Below are 23,202 nucleotides of genomic sequence, written 5' to 3' on the forward strand. Positions count from 1 at the left end.
TTCTTGTATCGAGAAGAAACCTTTCATGGTGCAACTTGTCTCCGTTGCCCCCTGTCTTGAGAGCCTCTGTCCTGTTTGTAGACACTTTCTAAGTACTGGAACACATTAATGAGGTACCCCTTGAGCTTCCTCCAGGGATAAAAGACCTAATTCCTTCAGGCTTTCCTCACAGGGCAGGTTGTCCAGCTCTTTGATACTTAAACAAAAAACTATGAAGTCAATATTGGAATGCTTTGAAATTCCTGATCTCTTTTAACCTTCGTTTTCATATATAACAAACCCTGAGCTGTTGGAATCAACTGTTCACAGTTGTGAAGTTTGATTCCTGCAGAGTTAAAGCCGCTGCTGTCACCTCAGGCATGTAAAATGAAACCTCTGGTTGTGGAAATTGGGTGTGATATTGGCAATAAAAAGCAAACTTAAATTACTCTCTTCCTGGAGTATGTTGATCTTTCCCTCTGTTTGCTTCCTATTGGGTGTCTGTCTGCAGTTTATTTAATTTTCTTTTTCAGTCTTTCAGGTTTAAACATAGCCACCTTCTCCTTTTCTCCATTTTACCTATCACTATTTAATCTGCTTTCTGCTACATCCTCCCTGTTTCCCCCTGCCCTTTCTTTCTCTCCAGAAGCTCTTTAGAATGGTTTTATGCTTTCTTTGGCATCCAGCACAGGGCTAGTCTTAGGAATTCCAACTCCTCAACCCTTTCTGATGTATTCATGGTAAAGAAGGAATAAACTACCAATTTCTATGGAGGAGTATCTTCCTTTAAGTGGCTGAACGCTTTTAATCCTTTTATTCACTCTTCTATCCCAGTATTTACAATATTTAAGTTTTCTTAGCTTGAAACCCCCCCCAAACACCACCCACTCCCATCCCCTCCCCAACCCGCCTTCTAGTTCTCCTTTTCAAGCTCTCCTGTGGCTGCCTTGAGTGCTTTTCCTGTTCTTCAAATTCTGGGAAATTGAAGTAAGAAGAGAATCTGTGCTCTGCCAGTTTCTTTCCTGTTATCTTTTTAACGCTCAAGTGTAAAAAGTGCCTGTGCTGTAAGATTCAATGGTACCTGTGTGGAAGCTCAGAAAACTCTCATTCTTTTTTTTCTTGGTTTTTTTTTTTCTCCTTTCCTACAGTTTGCTTGCAGGTTTAGAAAACAGAAACATAATAGAGGCATTGCCTTTAACAGTACAGTAAGAAAACATAAGCTGAGATTAAAGTGCTGATCATCTAGCACTTGAGAAGTGCTTTTGAAAGAGCCAGACTACTAAAATAGCTTATTCTGAAAACACTGTATCAGTTTGCATGTGGTTTTAAACTTTTGAGATAATGCTTGCTGTGCATGGAATTAGCATCGGCTGTGTTACCTGGCATTTGGAAGAAGGTTTCTGAGTCATGTACCATGCTTGGTTGCTCTGCCAAATTATGAGGAAAAAAATCAGTACTTTTCATAGTTCCCTCAATTACAACTGATGGGGAGACTCGCTTACAAAAGTGCTGCGGGTTTTTCTGCAGTGACATCTGTGGAGTGTATATATAGTAGGTTCCTAAGTTGGAAACCAGAAGAGAATGTGGGAAGTGTGAAAGGGGGTTGGGGAGGGGAGCGAACAAGAAATTCAGACAAAAGGAAATTGTTGATGCAAGTTAATGCCTTTTCTTAGTGATATTGATAAATTTCTGCTGCTGTTCAAGCAGCCTAAATTATTCTCCTTCTGATTCTGTTTCCTTTCGCTTTTCTCCTGTTGCCTGGAAAACATGAGTGGAATCTAGTAGGACAGGAGGCTGCTTTTGTATTGTTTTGTGGCTCTGTTGCTAGCTATTGTCCTCTTGGCTCAGCCAGTTCATGTCAGTCTTTGTGTGGAGTAAGAAAAATGTTTTTCCTTTTTTCTTTAAAGATGAAATTTCTAGACTGTGTAGATTGCTTTCATTTGGAAAGCAAGCAGTGTTAAGAATATGTCCCACCAACAAATGCATTTTTGCTTGCCATGTCACCTTTAGCACTTTGTTCATTGGGACATACTTATTAAATTTGTGGGCTAATTTGGGGTAAAGCAGTCTTGAAATCTAGTTTCGGTTTTTAGTGTACTTTGTTTAAAACAAAGGAACTCCAAGCAAGACAGTGCATTTCATGAATTTTTCTGTCAGGAATAAAAACCAGATCGCTGACAACGTTGTATGTTTTCAACAGTTGGAAATAGAGCCAATTTTGCTCTTAAGTAGGAGCAGAGCTCCAACACCCGGTAAAGTAACATAGCCTTGAGCAGTGTCGCTGAGATCTTGTCTGTTGTGGCTGACTTAACTCTGTTCTTTATTACACCACTGATTATTTGTAAATGAAGATTGTTTTTGAGGACATTCTTTCAGGAATAGAACTGAAATATAGCTGTTTGCTTGTATGAAGACACACTCATGGATGCATAGGGTGGTACAAAAAAAGTACCACCAGTTCTCTTTGTAACAGAACACCACAAGTTCTTTTGTAACAGTTCTTGCAAATAGTGTTTATATGCTCCTACTTCTTCATTGCCTTTATTTTTGCTGTATTGATTATATGGTGGTACAGAAAGTATATTGAAAATGGAGGATACTGTAATTGATTATCTGTTTTGGTTTTTCTCTTTCAGGCGTCACTTAACAAGCTAAAACTTACAGAACCATGGCTCAGTTTCCAACACCTTTTGGGGGTAAGTTGTTTATAGTGTATTCTGAACTATTCTGATGTACAAAACCTCTGCATAAATCTGCTGCTTTCTGAATATGTTCTTTATGGAAGTGTTCCTGTTTGGGGTATCTTTCTGAGGTGATAGTTTACCTGATTTGTGATGTTTGTGCAAACCCATTAGAGAATGCACCTAAAATTTTGTAGAGACATCTCAGAAGAGTCAAACAGAAAAGCTGTGCTGTATCCCTTTTTGTGCATTGATCCTTTACAGTCCTACAGTTTTTGACTGTAGGGCAGATAAATCCAGGCCACTCAGCCACTGGCAGTAGGACATAGCCTCATTCTGCACTAATTGTGACTAAGAAACGGAAATGCTTTTACTTTGAGGATTCCTGAAGTTCTTAATTGCTAAAAAGTACTGCAGATGTCTATGGATACTATCACTTCAAATTTTTTTCCTTATTGTCCCATTACCCATGTTTAGATTAGAACAAAGGTGCTGTGTTTTTTTTAGCTCTCCATATATAACAGGGGAAGGTAGAGCATTTCTAACCAAGCCAAGTGCAAGGTCCTACACCTGGGTCGGCTTCAGTGTGCGCTTGCAGCCCAGAAACCAACTGTATCCTGGGCTGCATCAAAAGAAGCATGACCAGCAGGTCGAAGGACGTGATCCTGCCCCTCTACTCTGCTCTCGTGAGCAGAGACAGGCTGAGAAAGTTGGGGGTGTTCCGTCTGGAGAAGACTGTGTGGAGTCATAGCAGCCTTCCAGTATCTGAAGGGGGCCTATAAGGATGTTGGGGAGGGACTCTTAATTAAGGACTGTAGTGATAGGACAAGAGGTAGTGGGTTTAAACTTAAACAGGGGAAGTTTAGATTAGATATAAGGAAGAAGTTCTTCACAGCGAGGGTGGTGAGGCACTGGAATGGGTTGCCCAAGGAAGTTGTGAATGCTCCATCCCTGGTGGTGTTCAAGGCCAGGTTGGACAGAGCCTTGGATGGCCTGGTTTAGTGTGTGGTGTTCCTGCTTATGGCAGGGGGGTTGGAACTAGATGATCTTAAGGTCCTTTCCAACCCAAACCATTCTATGATCTCAAACTTTAGTCTTCTGAAAAATCCAGGAAGGGCCCGGTAGTGCACCTGCCTGCTCTACAAAGAGGAAGCTGAAATAAGCATGGGGCTAATGTAGTTTCTGGAGTAGCTTTAATTTGTAGTGTGGTGTGAGGGAAGTTTGTTATGATATTCATGCTTGACTCAAGTCTACCAAGTAGCATCATAACTCCTCTTAGAGGAATGACAGCAAAAGTCCAAGAATGTTGTGAGAGGAAATGAGTGGTGTAAAGAAAATTCCCATTTTTATGGGGAAATGTATCGTCCTTTAGAGAATGCAACATTTTCTGTTACTTGTAGTCACTAAACAAGTTGGAGAGGAGAAGATTTGTGCAGTCTCCATCCTGGGAGAGCCCTCACTCCAAATGTGCAATTTCTGGTATCCCTCTGCTTGTGAATACCAGTAATGATGTTTTCTGGTTTTAATTCACTTCCTTTCTTTTTAAAGAATCTTTCAAGTCAGCTTGTGTATGGAAAGAGCACAGCACCCAATATTTAAATTGGGGTGACTCATTTATATTCTGGAACATGGCTACTTTTAAGGATGACTAATAAAATAAAAAGCATGGTTGGATTTTTATAACTGTTGGGAAAAATGTGCTATAGCTGGCCTTCTGTTGATTTGTGCAGGAGAAGAAAGTGGCCATTTCATGAGAGCCCACTGCTTCCCTTTTGCAGATGAGGAGATTGCTAAGCCATGTAAAAGAAAAGATGGTTAGAAGCTTGCTGTTGCATCAAGAATAGCTTGCTTAGGAGCCAATTTTGTGGTTTGGTGATTGCCTTCTTTTTACCCAAATGTATTGAAAAGCCCTATAAGCTCTGTATTGGCATCCAGGATCTGAAACCGTGAATGATGGCTTAGTGTTGGGTAAGATCCTGCTTCATGCCCTCCCATAGGTCTTACTGTTTCCTCAAATAGCAAAAGATGGAAATAAGGCAATGCTAGAGATGCTATTCATACTTTTTTGACTGAAGAGAAGCTTCTAGGTTTGCTTGGTTTAACGTTAGCTCTTTTGATGTTCGTATCCCACAGTATATATCCCAAAGGAGATCTACTGTTTCAATACCAACCAAATCTCTGGAAGAGTAAATATTGACAATTGTGCATTTGTTCCAGTTACAGGGACTCCAGAGAACAAATCAACAAAATTTGTTGATAAAATAGTTAATAGAATACATTTTTAGTTACCTCATGCCATAAGAGTTCTGGGTTTTACTGCCTTCTTTGCAGAAGGATAGGAATAGCTGGGTTTGGGGTTTTTTGTTGTTTGGGGGTGGGGGATTGGTTGGTTTTTTGGTTTGTATTTTTTTTTTTTTTTTTTTTGTGTACTGGAGTCATGCATACCTCAGATTGAGAGAGGGCAAGTCAGTAAATCATTGCAAATTTCATGTTGGTTTCGTTGGGTTTTTTTGTCTCCCCACTTTATATTCAAGAAATTCTCCCTCTTTATGTAAGCTACTACATCCAGCTTTAGGATCTTAGGCAGGAGCAGTCATGTTTCCAATACAGGGAGAAATGTTCATATGCTCCTAGTTGGCCTAGTCTGCATATTGGTTATAAAGTCTTAATCAGCACTATTCCTTTCCTCCTGTCAAGAGTTCATGAGAAGATGGGGGAGACAATTGCTTACCTGAACTACTGTGGTTTAGGATGTTCATATCTGAAGAAGGGTCCTGTTCCATGCCCACAGGGAGCACAGCCATGCAGTCTGTTTACAGTGCTTCTGTGAGCTTAATTACTAACGTTCTCGGAGTTTTCAACTAATCTTAAAACATCCTTTCATTGAATTAGATATTATTAACCTTTCTGCTTCTAGAAATACAGAGGTTACCTGAAACTGAGATAATAATTTTTTACCAAGAATATAATTTTTCTTTCATTAATGAAATCTACTATTTAAACGAACATTTTTCTTCTCCTTGTCCATTTCCTTTTCTCTCCAAATTACCTTTTGCCACATGAAAGTAGATTTTAAATAGCAGTAGTTCAGGAGACGGGGAATTCTCATGTTCTTCATAACTGCTGAGTCTGGTTCTGGAAGCAATTATATTACTTATTATATTATCTTACTCATATTCTGCAAGCAGTTTGAAATACTTGCTGTTAATGTTTGTGGGCCTTAATACCTCAAATTTAATCTCTGAGAATTTAGTGCTGAGACAGAGTGAATGCTGGATCTCCTCTGTATTTTTATGCAAATCTACATTTTATCTTTTAATATTACTTCAATAAAACAGTGATTCCATTAACTGGATGCTTTCATATCACTACATTCCTATCGTGTAGGAGTTACAGGAAGATACACTGGTGCAATGTACTTGTACAAATGTTGAAACCAGGATTTGTATTTGTTAGAAACTGTTGAGAGAAACCTGAATCACAGTGTTAGAGAGTTAATTGGAGGCCTGGAGGTCTCCTGTGGAAGCTGAGGTATGTTTGCTCTGAGTACAAATAATCTGGAGGATACAAGTGAAAAGTCTGCAAGAGGATAGAGAGGAGAGGAACTGTTGCAAAAATGGAGAAAACATTGTGGAAATGTGGCACTGGAGAAAGGTAGTACATCTTAATGTAAACTGAATATTCACCTCCAATTTATGAGTGTGGTGTGAAGAATTTGGTCTGTGCAGCGTATTCTTACTCAGATTTCTCATTCTCAGAACAATGAGGAGCACGCTTTCCTGTGCTGTTGGTGCCCATGAGAAATGTTTACTATCTGGTTGAATCACACTTTTCCTAGACAAGTAAGGAGAGTTCTTCTCTTACAATAGTACAAAACCACACAGTACACAACTGATTATTTGAGGTATTTTTTCAGCTGTGTATGCTCTGAGAGGCAAATGATCTCCCACCCTCTAAATATCTAGTGTTACACACTACCTGCATTATATCCTCTGGTATGCTGATGTTGTCTTTTTTTTTTAAGTGCACTTTAAGTAGCCTCGGTGTAACTTAAATTTTTGAATGAGCCAGGTAAATTAATCAGTGCTCAGCAGTCATCTTCGTTTGGTAACACATAGTTCTGGTAAGTTCGTAAGTCCTAACTGGCTGTTTAAGGATTCATGGAGCTTTCAATTGTAGACTTTGGATGAATGGCTTCTATGTGTCTATTGTTTTCAGAGGTGCAGTATGATATAATTACACTCAGAAATACAAATTGTGTAGTTTTTAGATGATGCTTCTTAATTTTATTTCTCCATTTCTTTTGAACTAGGCAACCTGGATATCTGGGCTATTACTGTGGAGGAGAGAGCTAAACATGATCAACAGTTCCACAGTCTGAAACCAACATCTGGATTTATCACTGGTAATAAAACAGTTTTCACTTCTAATTTCATTAAATTAAATCTTCACTAATGAGCCTGAATATGTACAGAGTTGCCTGGGAGACATTTGGGCATATGACTTCATAAAATTGGGCAGATCTTGCTGTTAAAATGAGAAGTTGTATAAATGAAAAAGTTGCCTACATGAAAAATCTATATCCAATTTTTCTAAAGCTTTGCAACATCAACCCCATCTTTTCTGATATTTTCTGGTGTTTTTCTGACACATACCAGCTATATACCTGATTTATGCCACTTGATTTTTCTGTAAGTAGGATTAAAATGATTTATAGTTATTTATAACTCTGTAACTGCTCTATAAAGCAGTTTTTTTATGTAGAGCCACTTGAATTGCAAAAATCAATTGATGTTGTGGGGAGCAAAGCTGCAAGTAAAGGAATTACACTGACACTACTAAACTTGCATTGAACACCATTAGTTCATTTTGGTTTTAAAAGCAATAGGATGCCTACTTTTTGTTAGTTTGTTTTGTTGCATTTCATTTTCTCTAGACCTATCTAAACTCTGCTGCTTAATTGAAGTGAAAGGTATAGAAGTGTTTTTCCTTTCTTACTGTCTGATCCATCAAGAAGATTTCCAGAGTGTGAAATTAGAATTAGTTTCTTAGCAGAGTCTCATCAGAGCCAAACATGCTTCCAAGTACACAATTTGATTGTTTCTGCTCATGTTACATAACAGATATGGTACAAAATGATACTCGTTTTATTGACTTCCTTAGATATTTAGTGCTATTTCTGTTCTGTTTATAACTTTTCTTTACAGACCACATTATTTCCAAATGCCTAATCCTTTTGTAATTGTTTTGATAACCTTACCTTTAATTAATAGTTGAAAAATGACTTGGTAATACACCACTGCTTTCTTTAATAGTGGCTTATCAGGTTCACATCAATGTAAAGACCGCTTTATTTAGTTCGTGCTTACTGACTGGTATTATAATTCCAAAGAAATCTAAGGTGGAGTTTACATTGATACATACTTTCCTGGAATAAAAAATGTCTCTGTTCTCATAAGGCATAGGATTCCTGCAAAGAGAACCATAAACACAGGTTAGGGACTGTGAACCATAAGCTTCCCAGTTCCCTAGATTTTTATACCCAATTGACTTCATGTGGTGTTGACTGTTGCAGATTTAAATAGTACGTGCTTGTTGGAAATAATATGGTAGGTTTGCAAGTGACAACAGAAGTTTAAATCTTATACTCTTTTATGTATGTGTAGCATTAAGTATTTATGGGTTTACTGTTGCTTTTGTTTTAGATATTTTTGACTCATTATTTTCTCTTTCCTCTTGCAGGTATTTTTAGCATTTTCTGAAATGATGTCCTATTTATTTTATAGGTGATCAAGCTAGAAACTTTTTTTTTCAATCTGGGTTACCTCAACCAGTATTAGCACAGATATGGTGAGTATATGGGAGGGGATGGGAGAATTGCAGTTATGTCATAGAGTGAAGTTTACTGGTACAGACTAGGACAGTAACTGTATTTCACAGCCTGATGTTTAAAATCACCAATTTAGTTCAGTGTGCTTTCCGAAAGTGTACTAGACAATGTTTTGTAGTATGTTTCAGCTGTGTATTTTAGTTACTAGTTCATTTACTGGAAGCAGGCATCCTTCTGCAAATAGCATTTTTGAAGTTGTCAATTTACAACTCTCATTTCAAATTATTAAATGCTTTCAACTTTATTAAAACCATACTAATACCGTTGCCAAGCATAGTAATTAGTATTAAAAATCTTCTACTGGGATAGCTTATACAAACCTTGCAAAATTTCTTACAAAAATTGACTGGCACAGGCTATTTCCATTGTAATTGGAGGTACAGCTTGAAAGCTGGAAATTTTTACTATTCTTTGCTGAGTTTAGACAGATCAGGATCTCCATTGCTATATATTACACATCACATACATTTCTACAATCTGCCAGTTTCTTCATGCAGGACTGTAATTGTTTCTGCTCCAAATTATATGCCCCTGCCAGACTTGGACATGCTAACTTGCATAGATTATTCATAATTTATATTAATTATATTACTACTAAGACTTTGGTGCTAGACAGAGTGAAATAATACTGGTCAAATTCTAGATTTGAAAAAAGCAGCAGAGGGATAGATAGCTTTTGCCAAACCTGTTAACTTTTCCTATGTTGTTAACATGGAGTAGTTTATTGCAGTCATAAAAACGTTTTATTGTAGTAAAGACTTTTAAAGGCAGAATGTTGCTCTGACCGGAGAAAGAAGAGAATTCTTTTCTTGCAGGAAAAACAATTGCTTTGGAAATATGGTGTTTACACGGCTGGGTTTACATGGCTTTTAAATAAATAGCTTACTTTCAAATTATCTGTATTTTACAAATACCAGATCTGGTCTGGTTATCTTATTTGCCTTAGATGCAGTGAAAGTTCAAATGTCCCTTTGGAACTTGTCTTGCCTTTTAATTAAACAAGGAAAAAAGTTTTGTCTTAAACAAGGTATCCTTTCTCCAAACATGTTCCATAGGCATTAGCTTTAAATAGGTGTTAACAAAACTGAACAATTGTAAATAGTCTGATTAAAAATCTCTTACTCTCTGTATTATTCAGTTTTTCAGCCTCTTGAGAGGGAGAGAATCATTCCATTAGTTCCGTAGTTGTCATAGAGACAATACCTGAACGTGCGCATTTTTTAAGCTGAACTCACTTATTCATGCTGCCTTTATAAATAATAAAAAGCATGTAGATGTGCCTTTTTCATTGTTGCTTTCCCTTTTTCAGTCATCTTTGAAGTAAGAGAAGTAAATATTTAAGTAAAAATTTAGATGACATATATATTCCCAGTTGTAATTAGAATAACCAAGTAGGAGAATAGTTGCATGGTGGTAGTAAGTCCCCTTAAACATAAAAAATAAAAAATAGAAAAAAGAAAAAGGACCTCCCCCCTTTGGTTCCCACAACTTGGACAATTTAACCCTTTTGATCTATCAGTGAATGTAACCTACCATGGATTACTGCTGTCGCACAGAAACAATAGAAGTTAGACTGTTTAGTGGCAAGAAGTCCTTTGCAGCCTGCAAAGGACGTCACAATATGCTCAAGACTGCATTGAAATATGTGTATCATTGTTTGTCTTAGCTCCCAGGGGTAAGATCTCAAAGGGCCACACTTGCTTTGTGGATTAATAGACAACATCAGAGTATTCCTATCTAAATCTCTATTAATGTTGACATAGATCCATGAGTATTTTAATAGTAGGAGAAGTTCTGAAGTAATGATCCCAAAATTCAGAGAGAGATGAGCTGCATAAAACTTCCTTTCTATCTGTAATCTTTATTTCTTGACTAGATGGTAGGTTTTTTCTGTTTGTTTGTTTGTTTTTGTTTTTTGGGTTTTTTTTTTTTTAATAGAATATAATTACTAATGGGAGAGAATGGGAAGTACAACAGTCTTTAAGGAAGGAAACTTGTTAATCTGAGTTAGAGCAACTTGTGAAACTCTTCAAATTAATTTTCTGATCCTAGAAATATGGAAGTGTGTTTATGTTGTGTTTTAGAAGTGTTTTCCTATTCTTAATGAGTCTAGTTATTTTGAATGCAGTTGCTAGTATTAATCTGCCTGCCACATAAGAGCCTAGCATTTGTTTCATGAAGGATTACCTACAACTGTATGTAGACAAGCTTATCTTAATACAAGGTTTCATCTGTTTTGTTGGCTATGAAAATTCTTGTAAAGAAAAACGCAACTGGGAAAGGAACTGCAGGGCGGATTGGCCTAATGAGTGATTGACCATCCTGCTTTCAGAGCTCTCCGCAGTAAAAGCAAACCTTCTATCTCTGAGTTTCGAAATGTGTTATCTCATGAGTGAGAGTATTTCACTGTCTTTAATTTTAATTAAAACTGAATTGCCTTTTTTGTATCATGAAAAGCTTATTTTCACTGGAACTTCAGGAAATGCTAGGTAGGTAGCTGAAGTACTAGTTAAATATCTTCTGCCTCAAGAGCTACTTTGAGAATTTTCTGCTGTTGGTGTATTTCTTTTAGAAGATGACACTCTAACGAGCATATCTTGTAATTTCTTTCTGCTATTAATCAAAGCTTCCCCAGAATTCATGATCCTTAAAAATAGCAGCGTCATGATTTTTAGCATTGAGCATTCTCATGTCCCTTCTACTCATCTTTCATTTAAGAAAAAAGAAGTCTCCAGGACCTCAGTGGGGCAAATTACTGGAATTAGTAAGGTCTGTCATGACAACATATTTACTGTTCTACCTTTTACAAGCTTTGGAGTCTGCCAAGCTGGTAATCTATTAAGAAGACTCTAAGTAGGCTTTGAATTGAGACTGCAGTGGCTTGGAAGGTAACTGTTTTTAAGTAGGCAATAATCTGGCTTTCTTCTAAAGCTATTATGAATGGTGGCCTCAAAAAGCAACTTCTATGTAGCCTGTTTCTCTGGAATTAAATGAGAACTAAAATAATCAATGCCATCTGTTTTTCATGCATTTAGGGCTCACTTATTTTTTCAGGACAGACTAAAGCCGCTGGTTGACTTATTTCTGACATATGCTTCTCAAACCTTCTTAAATTTTTGTACAACCTTTTACTCCCACACTTACATGAGGTGTAAGGTTATACGAGGTTATATGAGTTGTAAGTCTTACTACACGTGCATTGATTAAATGACTGATGCTAAAGACATAATTTTCCTCACTAATTATGTCCACATTTTATAATGCAACATGTGATTGTATAATCTAATATGGGAATGTAAAGCTAAATAAATCCAGATTTTTTGGACTGCAAGGAGATTTCCTTGTTTTAACACTGTGCTATTTTCATGAAGGTAGGCTGGTCATAACCATATTTCATGGGGAAAAAAAAACAACCCTGTACATGCATAGTTTCTGTGCCTCATAAATGCAGAATGCATTCCGCAGAAAAGAGGAGGTAAAGGAGGAGGAGAAGATCTGCAGGGGAACAGTTTTGTCAACACCTGAAAGCTAGCATTGTGATGAAGCCCACTGCAGCTATTCTCAGTAGAAAACCCCGTTATAATCACAGGCCTGTTGTATAAAATATGATAAATATTTAGTCAAGTTTTAATCCACTTACTGCTCTGCATTGGTTCTGGCCAGACCTTAAATGAAACAAATTTAAGGACATTACATTCTTCCAAATTTCATTAGAGGCAGAGCAGGTGGTGTGTACTGTCAGCCACTCACTGCATTTAAGGTGATGTTTATTCAAAAATAGCACTGTAATCTAACAGCATGATACTAGGTTCAGTAATTAGAAATGAAAATTTGTCTTACGCTTGCACTAAAGATTTTGTGAGACACAAGCTGATTTTTGTTAGCATGCTGTAAGAATGTGTATAAATTCTGTACTGTGTACATTATTTTTCTCACTTTGTGCTGTTAATTTAAATAACAAAGCTATTGATGTAAATGAGTTGACAGGTGGTCAAATGTAAAATTAAAAGCTACTGATGATTATGTATATAGGAGTTCAATTAGAGCAATGAGTCTGGTGCACATCAAAGTTTCTTATTACTGGACAATTAATATTTTCTCATGTAGAATGCAAAGAGGTACTGTATTCTAGCTGTACACTCTAAATAGTGCCTGCAGAATCAAGGTTGCCTACACTATGTTATTTACTCTCACTGGATTTTCATGGCCATGGAAAGGCTTAAATTTTGTAACTCAGAGTATTTGCATGTGTAGAAGCCTCTTAGGTTGAACAAATAAGACTATTATAAATACAACTTGTGTAATCACTTTGCTTAAAAGCAAAGATGTAGGGAACTTTGTGACTATTTATTTGAGCTGTTGGTGCCAGTTGGTCACTATGGAGCTCACTGATGTCTCTGTATGTTGAGGAACAAGCTGTCTTTGGGAAGACCACTGACTTCTTGGAGTACAGTCCAAGATCTGCTAGAATAAGTTTATCGGGATCAATTTCTCTAGCTTTGTTCCTGTGCACATCTTTAATTTGCTAGCTATACAAGCCCGTTTTTCACTACCCATTTCCACTGGGCATCTGACAGAAGAACAGATAAGCAAGTTTTGAACTGAACTTCCATTAAAAACACCATGCATTTTGCTTGTTGAATGTTCTCTAATTTTCTTTGGTTGCCTTCAGAAAGGTGTGCTGTCTGTAAGTATCAGTTAGATGAATTGAATTATCTGCTCCTGGATTCCAGTGTTCCTCAGAGTCTTAATTTTCTAATGAGGCTTTCTTACCCTCACTGTTCATTCACTGTATGTCAGTTTACTTTCTAGTGCAAACCCCACAGATGAGACTACTTCAGAATATGCATTTAGCCATTAAGTTTCTAACATTCCAAATACCTTTTGCCTCTTGGATGTTTTTGATTTGTAAGACCTGCAGCACGTTTTCTTCCTAAGTGAGACTTCTAACATTGCTGGTAATAGTTGGTGACCAATAGATGTTACATGAACTGTTTTGATTATAAAAAGTAAAAGGTGTATGAAGAAGGAAATAAAAATGTAGTGAGTAATACTATTCCTTGTAAGCCTAAGAAGTGATTTTTGGGCAGCAAAAATTCTACAGCATGTTGTGGGACACTTCCATACTGTAGTTGAAAAATAAACAGAGTGGATATTCTTAATTGTCATAGTTAAGCTATGGAATCCTTAAAAATCCTTTAAAAATGGACTTTTTACAGGAATTTTGAGTTGATACAAACATTTCGGTTGTAGAGAAAATTTTAGATAATAAACAGTTTTTGAGGTTTATACCCATTTCATTGTGTAGGAGGAAAAGCACTATATACTGCATACATGTAGTCTTTTTGCAGGTTTATATATAGTGGCTTGTGGTATGTACACCCCACTGGACAGAAGAATAAGATGGAAGCTAATGATTAGTATTTTTATGTCCAGAGAAAGCCATTGTACTTCAGAATTAATGGAATATGGATAACCTCAATAACAAAATGTGAGAAGCCTACCTTGTGTTCTTAACTATTTTCTAGAAGTAACTGTACTCTCATTTTATAACATGCATTTATCATTAACAGCTGTTACAGTCTATGCCTGCTGTTAACACTCATAGGAGGGAGGCTTTTCTGCTTTCATTAGGGTTCTCCCACTTGTTTCTGCAAGTCGTGTGAAGACAAAACCGTTGCGTCTTCCACTTTAACTTGGCCTGCCAGTACATCAGGAAGCACTGGTGTGTTGCGTGGTCTTCGTGGAAGAGTAATCAGAAGCTGAGACTTTAGAGCAGTGGTGTCCTGCAGGGAAGAGGAGATGCCCGTTGCAAATTGATACTTCTCTTGGCCCAGGTTTGCCATGCTGGCCTTCCTTCTTCCTTCTGCTGGTTGGACTACCATATATCAAGTCTGGCTGCTACAGTAGGATCATTTTTATTGATTATTTGTCAGATGATTGTGACTGAAACTTGAATCTGAATCAGTTTGTGCTGTATGGGTCTCAGGATAGTGCCAGTTTAGACTAAATTTAGGCTTCCAAAGTTTTGGTGGTAGTGGGATTAGAGGAAAGTTGAAACTTACAAAAGAGCAGACAGATTTTTCGTGTAAATTAAACTTCCCTGTGGTAGGAAGCTTTAGCGAATAACACCTAGAAGTTCTCACATCCAAAATTTGTTCTTCAATGAAGTATATGTAGTAATTCATCATCTTTCAGGGAGTGGTGCAGTGCATACTTTTCTTTCTAACTGTAAGCCTCAGAGTCTATGGTTTCCTTCACCAGACTTTCTCTTTCTTGTTTTGATACTGCTGCCAGGTTGTCAGTAGTATTATTTAGCCTTGTGACATCAAAATTGGGGGATTAAGACAGTTTACACCACTGCAAATACTGTCTTAAAAGTACTGAGAGGGATTGGAGTGTCTCCATTTTGGGGGAAATGCTACTGGTGATCTAAATCAGGGGAACTTGTAAGATGTATGGTTGGCCTGTGGCAACCCCTGCTGGGATCTGTCTCTTCACTGAGTTTTCCTAGGGTTTTTTTTTTTGTTGAGGTGGGAGGGATTTCATTTTTGTAAATGCTTTGCCATTGCATTTACCTGGCTGTTAAGTATCAATTATAAATAGCTGTCAATTTATTGCAGTACTTTTTTGATAACTTTTCACATACTTGCATGAAAGCTTTCCTTGACAGGGATTTGATCAGACATAGAGCTCTAGTTTAACTAGACTGCAAGGGTCCTTTGTGTTGTCACTTACATGACTTGTAAATGTACTCATGAGCTTTAAAATATGTATTATTCTAATACTGCAGTGTGCACTTAATTCTTCAAATGAATGCAAAGAAATAAGCATAATGTTTTAAACTAAGTTTATAACTAATTACATTATTAATGTGCATTTACTGGTTTTTTTTTTGGTTTGCAGTTGCAGCAACTAACCTTCTTCCTGCTTCTCTCCCCCCAACTGCCCAGCCCTATTCCCTGCTGAGCATGGTTTTCTTAACCATCAAATGAAGAAACAAAAAGAAGACTGTTTTAAGTCAGAGTACTTTACATGAAAGCCTATTCAAGGTCTAGGCTCAATGTTTTATCTTGAGTACTATTGTTTAACCGAAAACCTTTGTACGCTAGCAGATGTAACAAATGTTTAGTAAAGCGCGCAGAATTAAAGAACATTTTATTTTAAGTGTAGCTAAAGTACTGATTTGTAGATTAAATAACTTGATTTTCTGTGGTGCTATTTGCAGAACCATGTAGTTTCATTTGTGTGATTTTGCAAAGTTTTTGTAGAACTACATTAATTCTTGTTCTTTACATGCTCCACTGTAATTCCTCTAAGAACTGAAAAGTGAATTAAGCAATATTCATTAATCATGCCAAGAAGCTCTCGGTTTAAACAGTGTCCTATTTTATGATCACTTTTATCCTTACATAAATATTTTAATGGAAATTAATTAGTCTTAAACATACATGCCTGTGTGTGCATATTCTTAGGTCAGTTCCTGAAGTTCATAAGTTAAGAATCTAAGTGTGAAAATCACGTATTTTGTAGGGCTCTAGCTGACATGAACAATGATGGGAGGATGGATCAGTTGGAGTTTTCAATAGCTATGAAACTTATCAAATTAAAACTACAAGGTTATCAACTCCCATCTGCATTGCCTCCTGTCATGAAGCAGCCACCTATTGCTCTGCCTAGTGCACCAGGATTTGGTAAGGTCTTTGTTTTCCTCCTTGTTAGCTTGTAGTGTAGCAACCTAAGTTGAATTTGATTGTTTTTTGCAGTTTGTAAAAGAAACTTTTAGGAAAAAATACTTCTAAAAGTACATGGTTTCAAAGCCAAATGCTGCCACATGCCTGCGCATGCTCCAAAAAACCCCATCTCAATGAGCTTTTATCACCCAACCATACTGAATAGCATAAGTTGAGGTCCTGTTTGCTTCAGGTCTTCTTACACAGCTCCCTGCATGTTCCAAACAAAAGGGTTTCTGGGAAGAAAAGGTGCATCAGATATGAGAGCTAGTACATTCTGAAGTGATGGAGTTTTTATTTAAACTGCTATCATCAAGGGATCTCCAGCTTTGGCAAGATTAGCTATGTTTTTTTGACTTTTTACAAGTCGTGGTAGTAATGCATCTCTCTGCTATTATTTTACAAACAGCACTGCACTGTGATTAGCAGAACAGCTGCTGATTTAGTTCTCATCGTTAAGTACTGCCAAAGTTACCATCATTTCAAGGTAAAAAGTAGAGAAAATGGGATGATGAAGAAAGTAACTAAATGAAGCTGAATCTCATGTTTGACACCTTGGTGTTCTGCTGTATTCTGTAGAGAGTGGTTCTTTACCTTTCTGTTTTAGTTGTCACTGTGAGTCAAGTTAGTTGGGGCCTGAGAATCACTGCTGTCCTTAAGAAAAAAGAACAGTGCATTTGATAAACTGTGTGCAACCATGTTATTTGATTGGTTGTTGCTTCCACAAGTTTTACAGTTAGTTTTATTTCTGACTGTAAGAAATCAGTGTATCTGAAGAGTGCAAATACTGGCTTAAGTGAGAAAAGGCGTAATAAAATCAAACAAGAAAACCAGCAAAATCTGTGATTTTAATTTAATTTAAAAATTTAATTTGCACATACACATGCCTTGTTGACATGACTGGAACTCCTTAACCTCCCTGTTATCCATGCAAGTGCATACACCTTAAATACCTCATTACTGTGCTTTACCCTATTAGGTTTGCACTGTTTCATCTTGACAATAGGCTGCAAAGAGTTATCCTGAATCTTTTTCTTTTCCGCTGTGGCTAAATGTAGGCTTTGGGTTCATTACTCACTGGAAGTTGGCAGTGCTGCTCTTCATTTAGTTCAAGGCAAACAATTCTTTTCTTCAGCAAATGCTAATAGACTTTTTTGGTCAGTGTTGCATCCAGTGTGATGTTATATGCATACATTATAAAGTGGTATGTTGTTCCCTCTGCATTGTTTTATGTTCCCCTGCCATACTAGTGGTGCAGTGAACTGTAAGAGTTCTCTCAAAAGTTGTGTGGAAGTTTCCATTTCAGTTTGCTCTTTAATTCTGCTTTTACTGCTGGGTTGCAGGCTACAGTTAAATTGTTGTATCTTATTAGGAGTGTCTAGATTAGAAAAAATATCTTTTTCTTGCCCCTAGGTATTGGGGGCATTGCCAGCATGCCATCTCTTACATCAGTTGCCCCAGTGCCAATGGCATCTATTCCAGTAGTAGGAATGTCTCCACCATTAGTATCTTCTGTTCCTGCAGCAGCAGTACCTCCCCTGGCTAATGGAGCTCCTGCTGTTATACAGCCTCTACCTGCTTTTGCTCATCCTGGTATGTTACATACTGAGACTTTGTTTACTCTCTTGCTGTTAACAAATTATTTTAACATTTTCTTTGGATCCAGAGAAGAGTAGACATTGAATTAGCCGTTCTAACTTACTTTAAAGAGTACTTTGGGTAAGGATTGTACTTTGGTTTAGCCCAATGTAATTGGTTAGCAAACTTGTATAAAAGTTAAAAGAAGAAACATAGACATACCATAGTGTAACAGTCAGTCATAGTGAGCAAAATATTAACCCTGTGTAATAAATCTGGCTTGCCAGCAAACTGGAAAATGGTACTATACTATCTATTTATAACCACTGAAGTAGTGCTGTTTGTTGGGATTACTCTAAAATACTGGACTTTGTATGACTTCTAACACAATCTAATTAGATTAATCCTAATCTAATTTGTTATCAATGGTGTTTGCATAAAACGGTGAAAGTAAAAACATGAGGGAAGTGTGTTTTCACCTATTTTGTTAGGCGTTGTTAGTTTATCTTACTATTTTTAAAAGGGATACCATCAAAAGAACCATAATGCTTGTATTTGATGTTAGGATCTAAATGAACAACATTGAAATTCTACAGTTTAAAATGGTAATATAATAAATATATGTGTTCTATTATTTACAGCCACATTGCCAAAGAGTTCTTCCTTTACTAGATCTGGTCCAGGATCACAGCTAAATGCAAAACTGCAGAAGGCACAATCATTTGATGTGGCTAGGTGAGTTGGTAGGGAATGAGCGTGTGTGTGTGTGTATCTGGTTCCTCAGAGTTAGAAAGATGACTTCCCTTTCACAAAGTTGTTTTCTGAAATAATATTTACTTGCAGAAATCAATTCCTGCTGAGATGCTACTTCAGGATTTCACAGGATGCTGTGGTTTTACAAGGAATGCTCCACGAGTAATGAATCATTGAAATACAATAATTAACTGTTACAATATGTGTTGACACTATTTGCAAACTCTTGGAAACTTAATTTTTAGAAAAGCATTTGCTTCTGTAAACATAATCTGCACTGTGTAATACTGCATAGGCCCTGCTCCTGTTAGTGTGAAAACATAACAAGCAATATTCTTTAAAATTAACAACTGTAGGTTAATTTTTAAAAGCCATATATTTAATAGTTCTCATATTTTAAGTGCACTCCACATGAATGTTTCTTGTGTATTCTTTAGGTTCTGCATGAAAAATCTCCTAAAAGGCTTTTAGGTTATTTCAAGGCCTAAGAAAAGGTATGGTTAGGCAAAATGAAATGCATCTAACAAAATCAGACTTCCCTAGAGGTGGTAAAAGAGTAATTTCCCAAAGTGTTTATAAATTAAACTTTCTTACAGGTCTGTACTACAGATTTTTTTGCAAGGAGAAAATGGCTTGGGATGTTACTTAATTTTTTTTTTTTTCTTGTGCCCTGGTATTAGATAAGCCACACTACTGATTATTGGCAAATAGGATTAAAAATCTTTCAAAACAAACAATTAATTTTCTCTTTGAAATCTAGTAGTATTAGGAACATAGTGATGCTCTGATATAATTTCCAGAGATACAAGAAGTTATCTGCTTTGTCTATAACATCACTTAGTATTTATGATGAATGGAGTTCAAGAAACATCAGCTGAAATGGCTTCTAGATATTCCACAGGAGAACTGTTATAGTTTTGGGGTTAACTATATCTGAATCTTGGCTGGTCGCTTTTATTGCCAACAGAGGCCTGAACCTCAGGTGAGATTATTTATTTTCTGAGGTGAAATTGCATGGTTCTCTAACTCTGGGCTGGGACTGGAGCTTCCTCATCTCCAGCACTAATATTTCAGTAACTCTGAAATGTCTGCCAGCAATTCTCAGACTGCTGCTAATGCCGAGTTATTCACTGGTGTGTGTCTACAAGTTTTGTTTTGGAGAAAACAGATAGCAAAGTAATTGATCTGCAGAGTTTATAGAAAGGGAGGAATCAAAGCTAAACCCATTAAATTGAAATGTAGAGTCGAAGGGGTTTTTTGTTTGTTTGGGTTTCTTTTCATAACTGAGAATTATTTTGATAAGGGTGAAATTCAAAATTTTATTTGTGGTGCTTTTATAATTCTGTCTGTCAAGTTGCTAGTAGAGAATTCTTGGCATGTATGGTGCTTGGCATACTGGAGTGAACTGTTTTGTCCTCCAGCCATTTTTCCTCCAAAACTACCATTTGAGTATCTGTGAAGGAGAGTTTTGTTACTTAATGTGTAGTAACTTTACTTCACAGATCAAGGTACAAATATAGGTAAAGACTAAAGTAGACTTAATGTGTGGAAACTCCAAATCTAGCAAAACTTGTTAGGGAGGAATTCGCACGGCTAAAACTTAAATAGTCAGCTTTTAAAGTTTCAATTCTTGTTTTCATTACATAAAATGCAGCTTGTTTTTGCTTTATTCCTATGACAGAGGATTATTAAAGCACAATAGTTTGGAAATAGAAAATAGAAATAGAGGTATTAGGTGTTTCAGTTGTTGTCATGTGAGAATAGGATATGAGGTCAATTAGTAGAGTGTTCCTATAATCCTTCTTAGCTCAACTTTGGAAGATCTTTCTGTGCTATCTGTTCAGTGGAACAGGGAAAAGAGATCTGCTGGGTTTGGTTCTTTTTTTTTTTAAAGTGTAATTTGGTGCTCTTACAAATGCTTATTTAATCTGGCTGCTTTTTTGTGTGTGTGTCTTTGTCCTTTTTTGTTTAGGTTGAAAAAAGTTTGAATGTGCCTAAAGATAAAGACTATGCTCATTGTTTTTCAGTATGAAGACTTGTCAGCCTTCAAACATGGGAAATCATAGCTACAAATAACAGCACTCAACACAACCTATTATGTGAATGAATTAGAATTGGGAATATTATGTTTGTCAGTTGAGCTCCATTATGAGAACATTGATTGCTTTCAAATATGGCTTTTTCACGCTTTTTAAATGTTTTCAGTATATTTTATGTTTGTTTTCCTTAATCAGTTTATAAATTATTTGGCTAACACAACTGGTTAAAGGCAGGGTAAAATGAGGTATTACTTTCTGCTGACTGTGGTCAGGCATTTCCTGTTGTATGTTTATGTAAAAGGTTTTCACTGCGAACTGTTTAGGTTACTTAATTCTCTGCTAGTAAAGAAAAAAGCAAAACTCTTAGGCCTGTCATTCAACTTTACAAAAAACCATCTTCTAAGACACTGAATTACGATAAATGTTTTCAAACAAGAAATCAAACCTGTTGTGATTTCAGGAATAGAAGGGAAGATTTGTGCAAAGAACTATATTGAGCATAAAACTTGATCTCTGTGCAGTATGTCATGATGTTGTACCTATTAGCTTCATGTGATTAGATTTAAAATTATCTTTCCCCTTCTTCTTATCCTTTTTCTAATTCTAGTGTGCCTCCTGTGGCAGAGTGGGCTGTACCTCAATCATCAAGACTGAAGTACAGACAGCTGTTCAATAGCCATGATAAAACAATGAGTGGACACTTAACAGGTATTGAAGCAGTTTCTGTTGTTTCCTTTTTTCCATCTGTAAAAAGCCAATTATAATAGCATTTAGAATGCTGTTCACATAGTAAAAGACTGTCATCTCTCTCTGGTGTTGCCATCAATATTTTCCTGTTCGAATGTCCCAACTGCTTAATGATCTTGTTTAGAAACAAATATTCATTCTAACTGGGATCATTTTATCACTTTCTTTCCTTTATTTTCTGCAAAGTAAGTTGGCACTGGGAAATGATTCGTGGAAAGGTAACAGTGGGTTATGTGAAAACTTGTGCAGCCATTTCCACTTTCAGTTCATCCACTGGTGAGGGTGCCTATTGAGTTTCAGAAACTAACTGGAATGATACACTGGCTTAGTTTTACTACTTCTGGGAGAATCTCTTTGACTTTCATAGCTTACCTTTTTCTTTTCTTTTTTTCTTTTTTTTTTTTTAATCTGTTGAGAGGGGAAGGGTTATGGGGCTTTTTTTAGTTTTTTCCTTTGGGGGCAAGCCTAGTTCACGCTGATAACATCTCTTCAGTGTTACCTATTCAGAACTAAGCTCCCCTTGTGCGTTAGCTCCATGGTAATGCAAGAAAAGGAGAAAGTTGCTTATTTGTTAATCCCTGTTTCACTTTGTTAGGTCCACAAGCAAGAACTATTCTTATGCAGTCAAGTTTACCACAGGCTCAACTGGCTACAATATGGTAAATCTATCAATTTCCATCAAACTGGAAACAGTACTTGAACCTCTATACTGTATACTGTGGTCTTTTTCTCCCTTTTCAATCTCCCTCCACTGATAAATCATTACATGTTACTCTTTTAACGTATAACTTTATGTACTGCTTTTGGTTAAATGACACTATAAAACAAAACCTGCACAGATATGCTTATATTAATGTTACTTAAAATTAAAAAATAGCATCTTTTACACTATGCACATAGATGTTTTGTAAGATGGGTTTCAGTTATGGGGTTTTTAGGCAGGCCAGATGTTGAGCCTCCTATGTCTTCCACGTCCCTGGCCATATGTGGTACAGCACCAGTGAAACTTACGCATTTGTGCAGGTAGTACAAAAGGAAGCTTAATCCAGAACCCTACTGTTCTGGGGACTTCTCTGCCTTTTAGATGAGTTTCTAAGGGCTTATTTCCAAGGGGCTGGAGTTACATACATCTAAAATAATGGATTTTAAAAGGATTTGTCTCAGCTTCTTCTTTTCCTTTCAACTTCTTGTTTGCTGAAATTTAGTGTGTTCTTACTGTTACATAAGATGTTATTTCTAATTAACTGCCATACTTTTTATGTCTTTGCTTGAAAACCATTGTCAATTCACTAACCTATCTGACTTCTGCTTGAGTGTATCAACTGTGCTGTTGCTTTAATGTGGCAATTCATTTGCGCTTGCTTTCTTTGCTACGCACAGATGTTTGTGTTACATCTTAAAATGCACTCTCTCCTTCTCTTTCCTAACAAAGCTACTGTAAAAAGAAAAAAATCAACCCAATCATCCAGCAGATGATTAACCAAAAAATACTGTGCTTGTTGCCACTGTTTAAGCAGGCTGTGTGGGCAGGCAATGATGTCAGTGTAGTGCAGGAGTTCTAAACATAACTCTCTTTTGACATTCAAAACTGCCAAGTCTACTGAGATAAGAAATTGATTCTACAGCTTTTGCTGTCCCATGAATAGCTCCCTTTTCTGATACATGCTCTCTGGTAGTGGAACCCCTGTCGCTGTTCTCTGGGGCAAGTTTTTTCAGTCTGTATTGGGATTGGATTCACTGACTCATAGACACACAAAGTGAAGCACAGTATGCAGCCTGTCAGCTACTCTTGTAGCAGCTGT

General features: G+C 36.8%; 1 protein-coding gene across 1 annotated transcript in view; it reads left to right on the forward strand.

Moving 5' to 3' along the window:
* Positions 1–2,647: 2,647 nt before the first annotated feature.
* Positions 2,648–23,202, forward strand: part of ITSN1 (intersectin 1 (SH3 domain protein)) — a 100,351-nt gene continuing 79,796 nt past the window's right edge. The window contains exons 1-8 of the mRNA XM_010015489.1: positions 2,648–2,675; positions 6,973–7,065; positions 8,447–8,510; positions 16,084–16,244; positions 17,697–17,876; positions 18,503–18,596; positions 21,261–21,361; positions 21,996–22,059. Of these exons, the coding sequence (XP_010013791.1) occupies positions 2,648–2,675; positions 6,973–7,065; positions 8,447–8,510; positions 16,084–16,244; positions 17,697–17,876; positions 18,503–18,596; positions 21,261–21,361; positions 21,996–22,059 (785 nt within the window). The remainder of the gene's footprint in view (positions 2,676–6,972; positions 7,066–8,446; positions 8,511–16,083; positions 16,245–17,696; positions 17,877–18,502; positions 18,597–21,260; positions 21,362–21,995; positions 22,060–23,202) is intronic.

This window comes from Nestor notabilis, unplaced genomic scaffold, assembly GCF_000696875.1.
Source record: "Nestor notabilis isolate BGI_N333 unplaced genomic scaffold, ASM69687v1 scaffold9635, whole genome shotgun sequence".
NCBI classification, from domain to species: Eukaryota; Metazoa; Chordata; class Aves; order Psittaciformes; family Psittacidae; genus Nestor; species Nestor notabilis.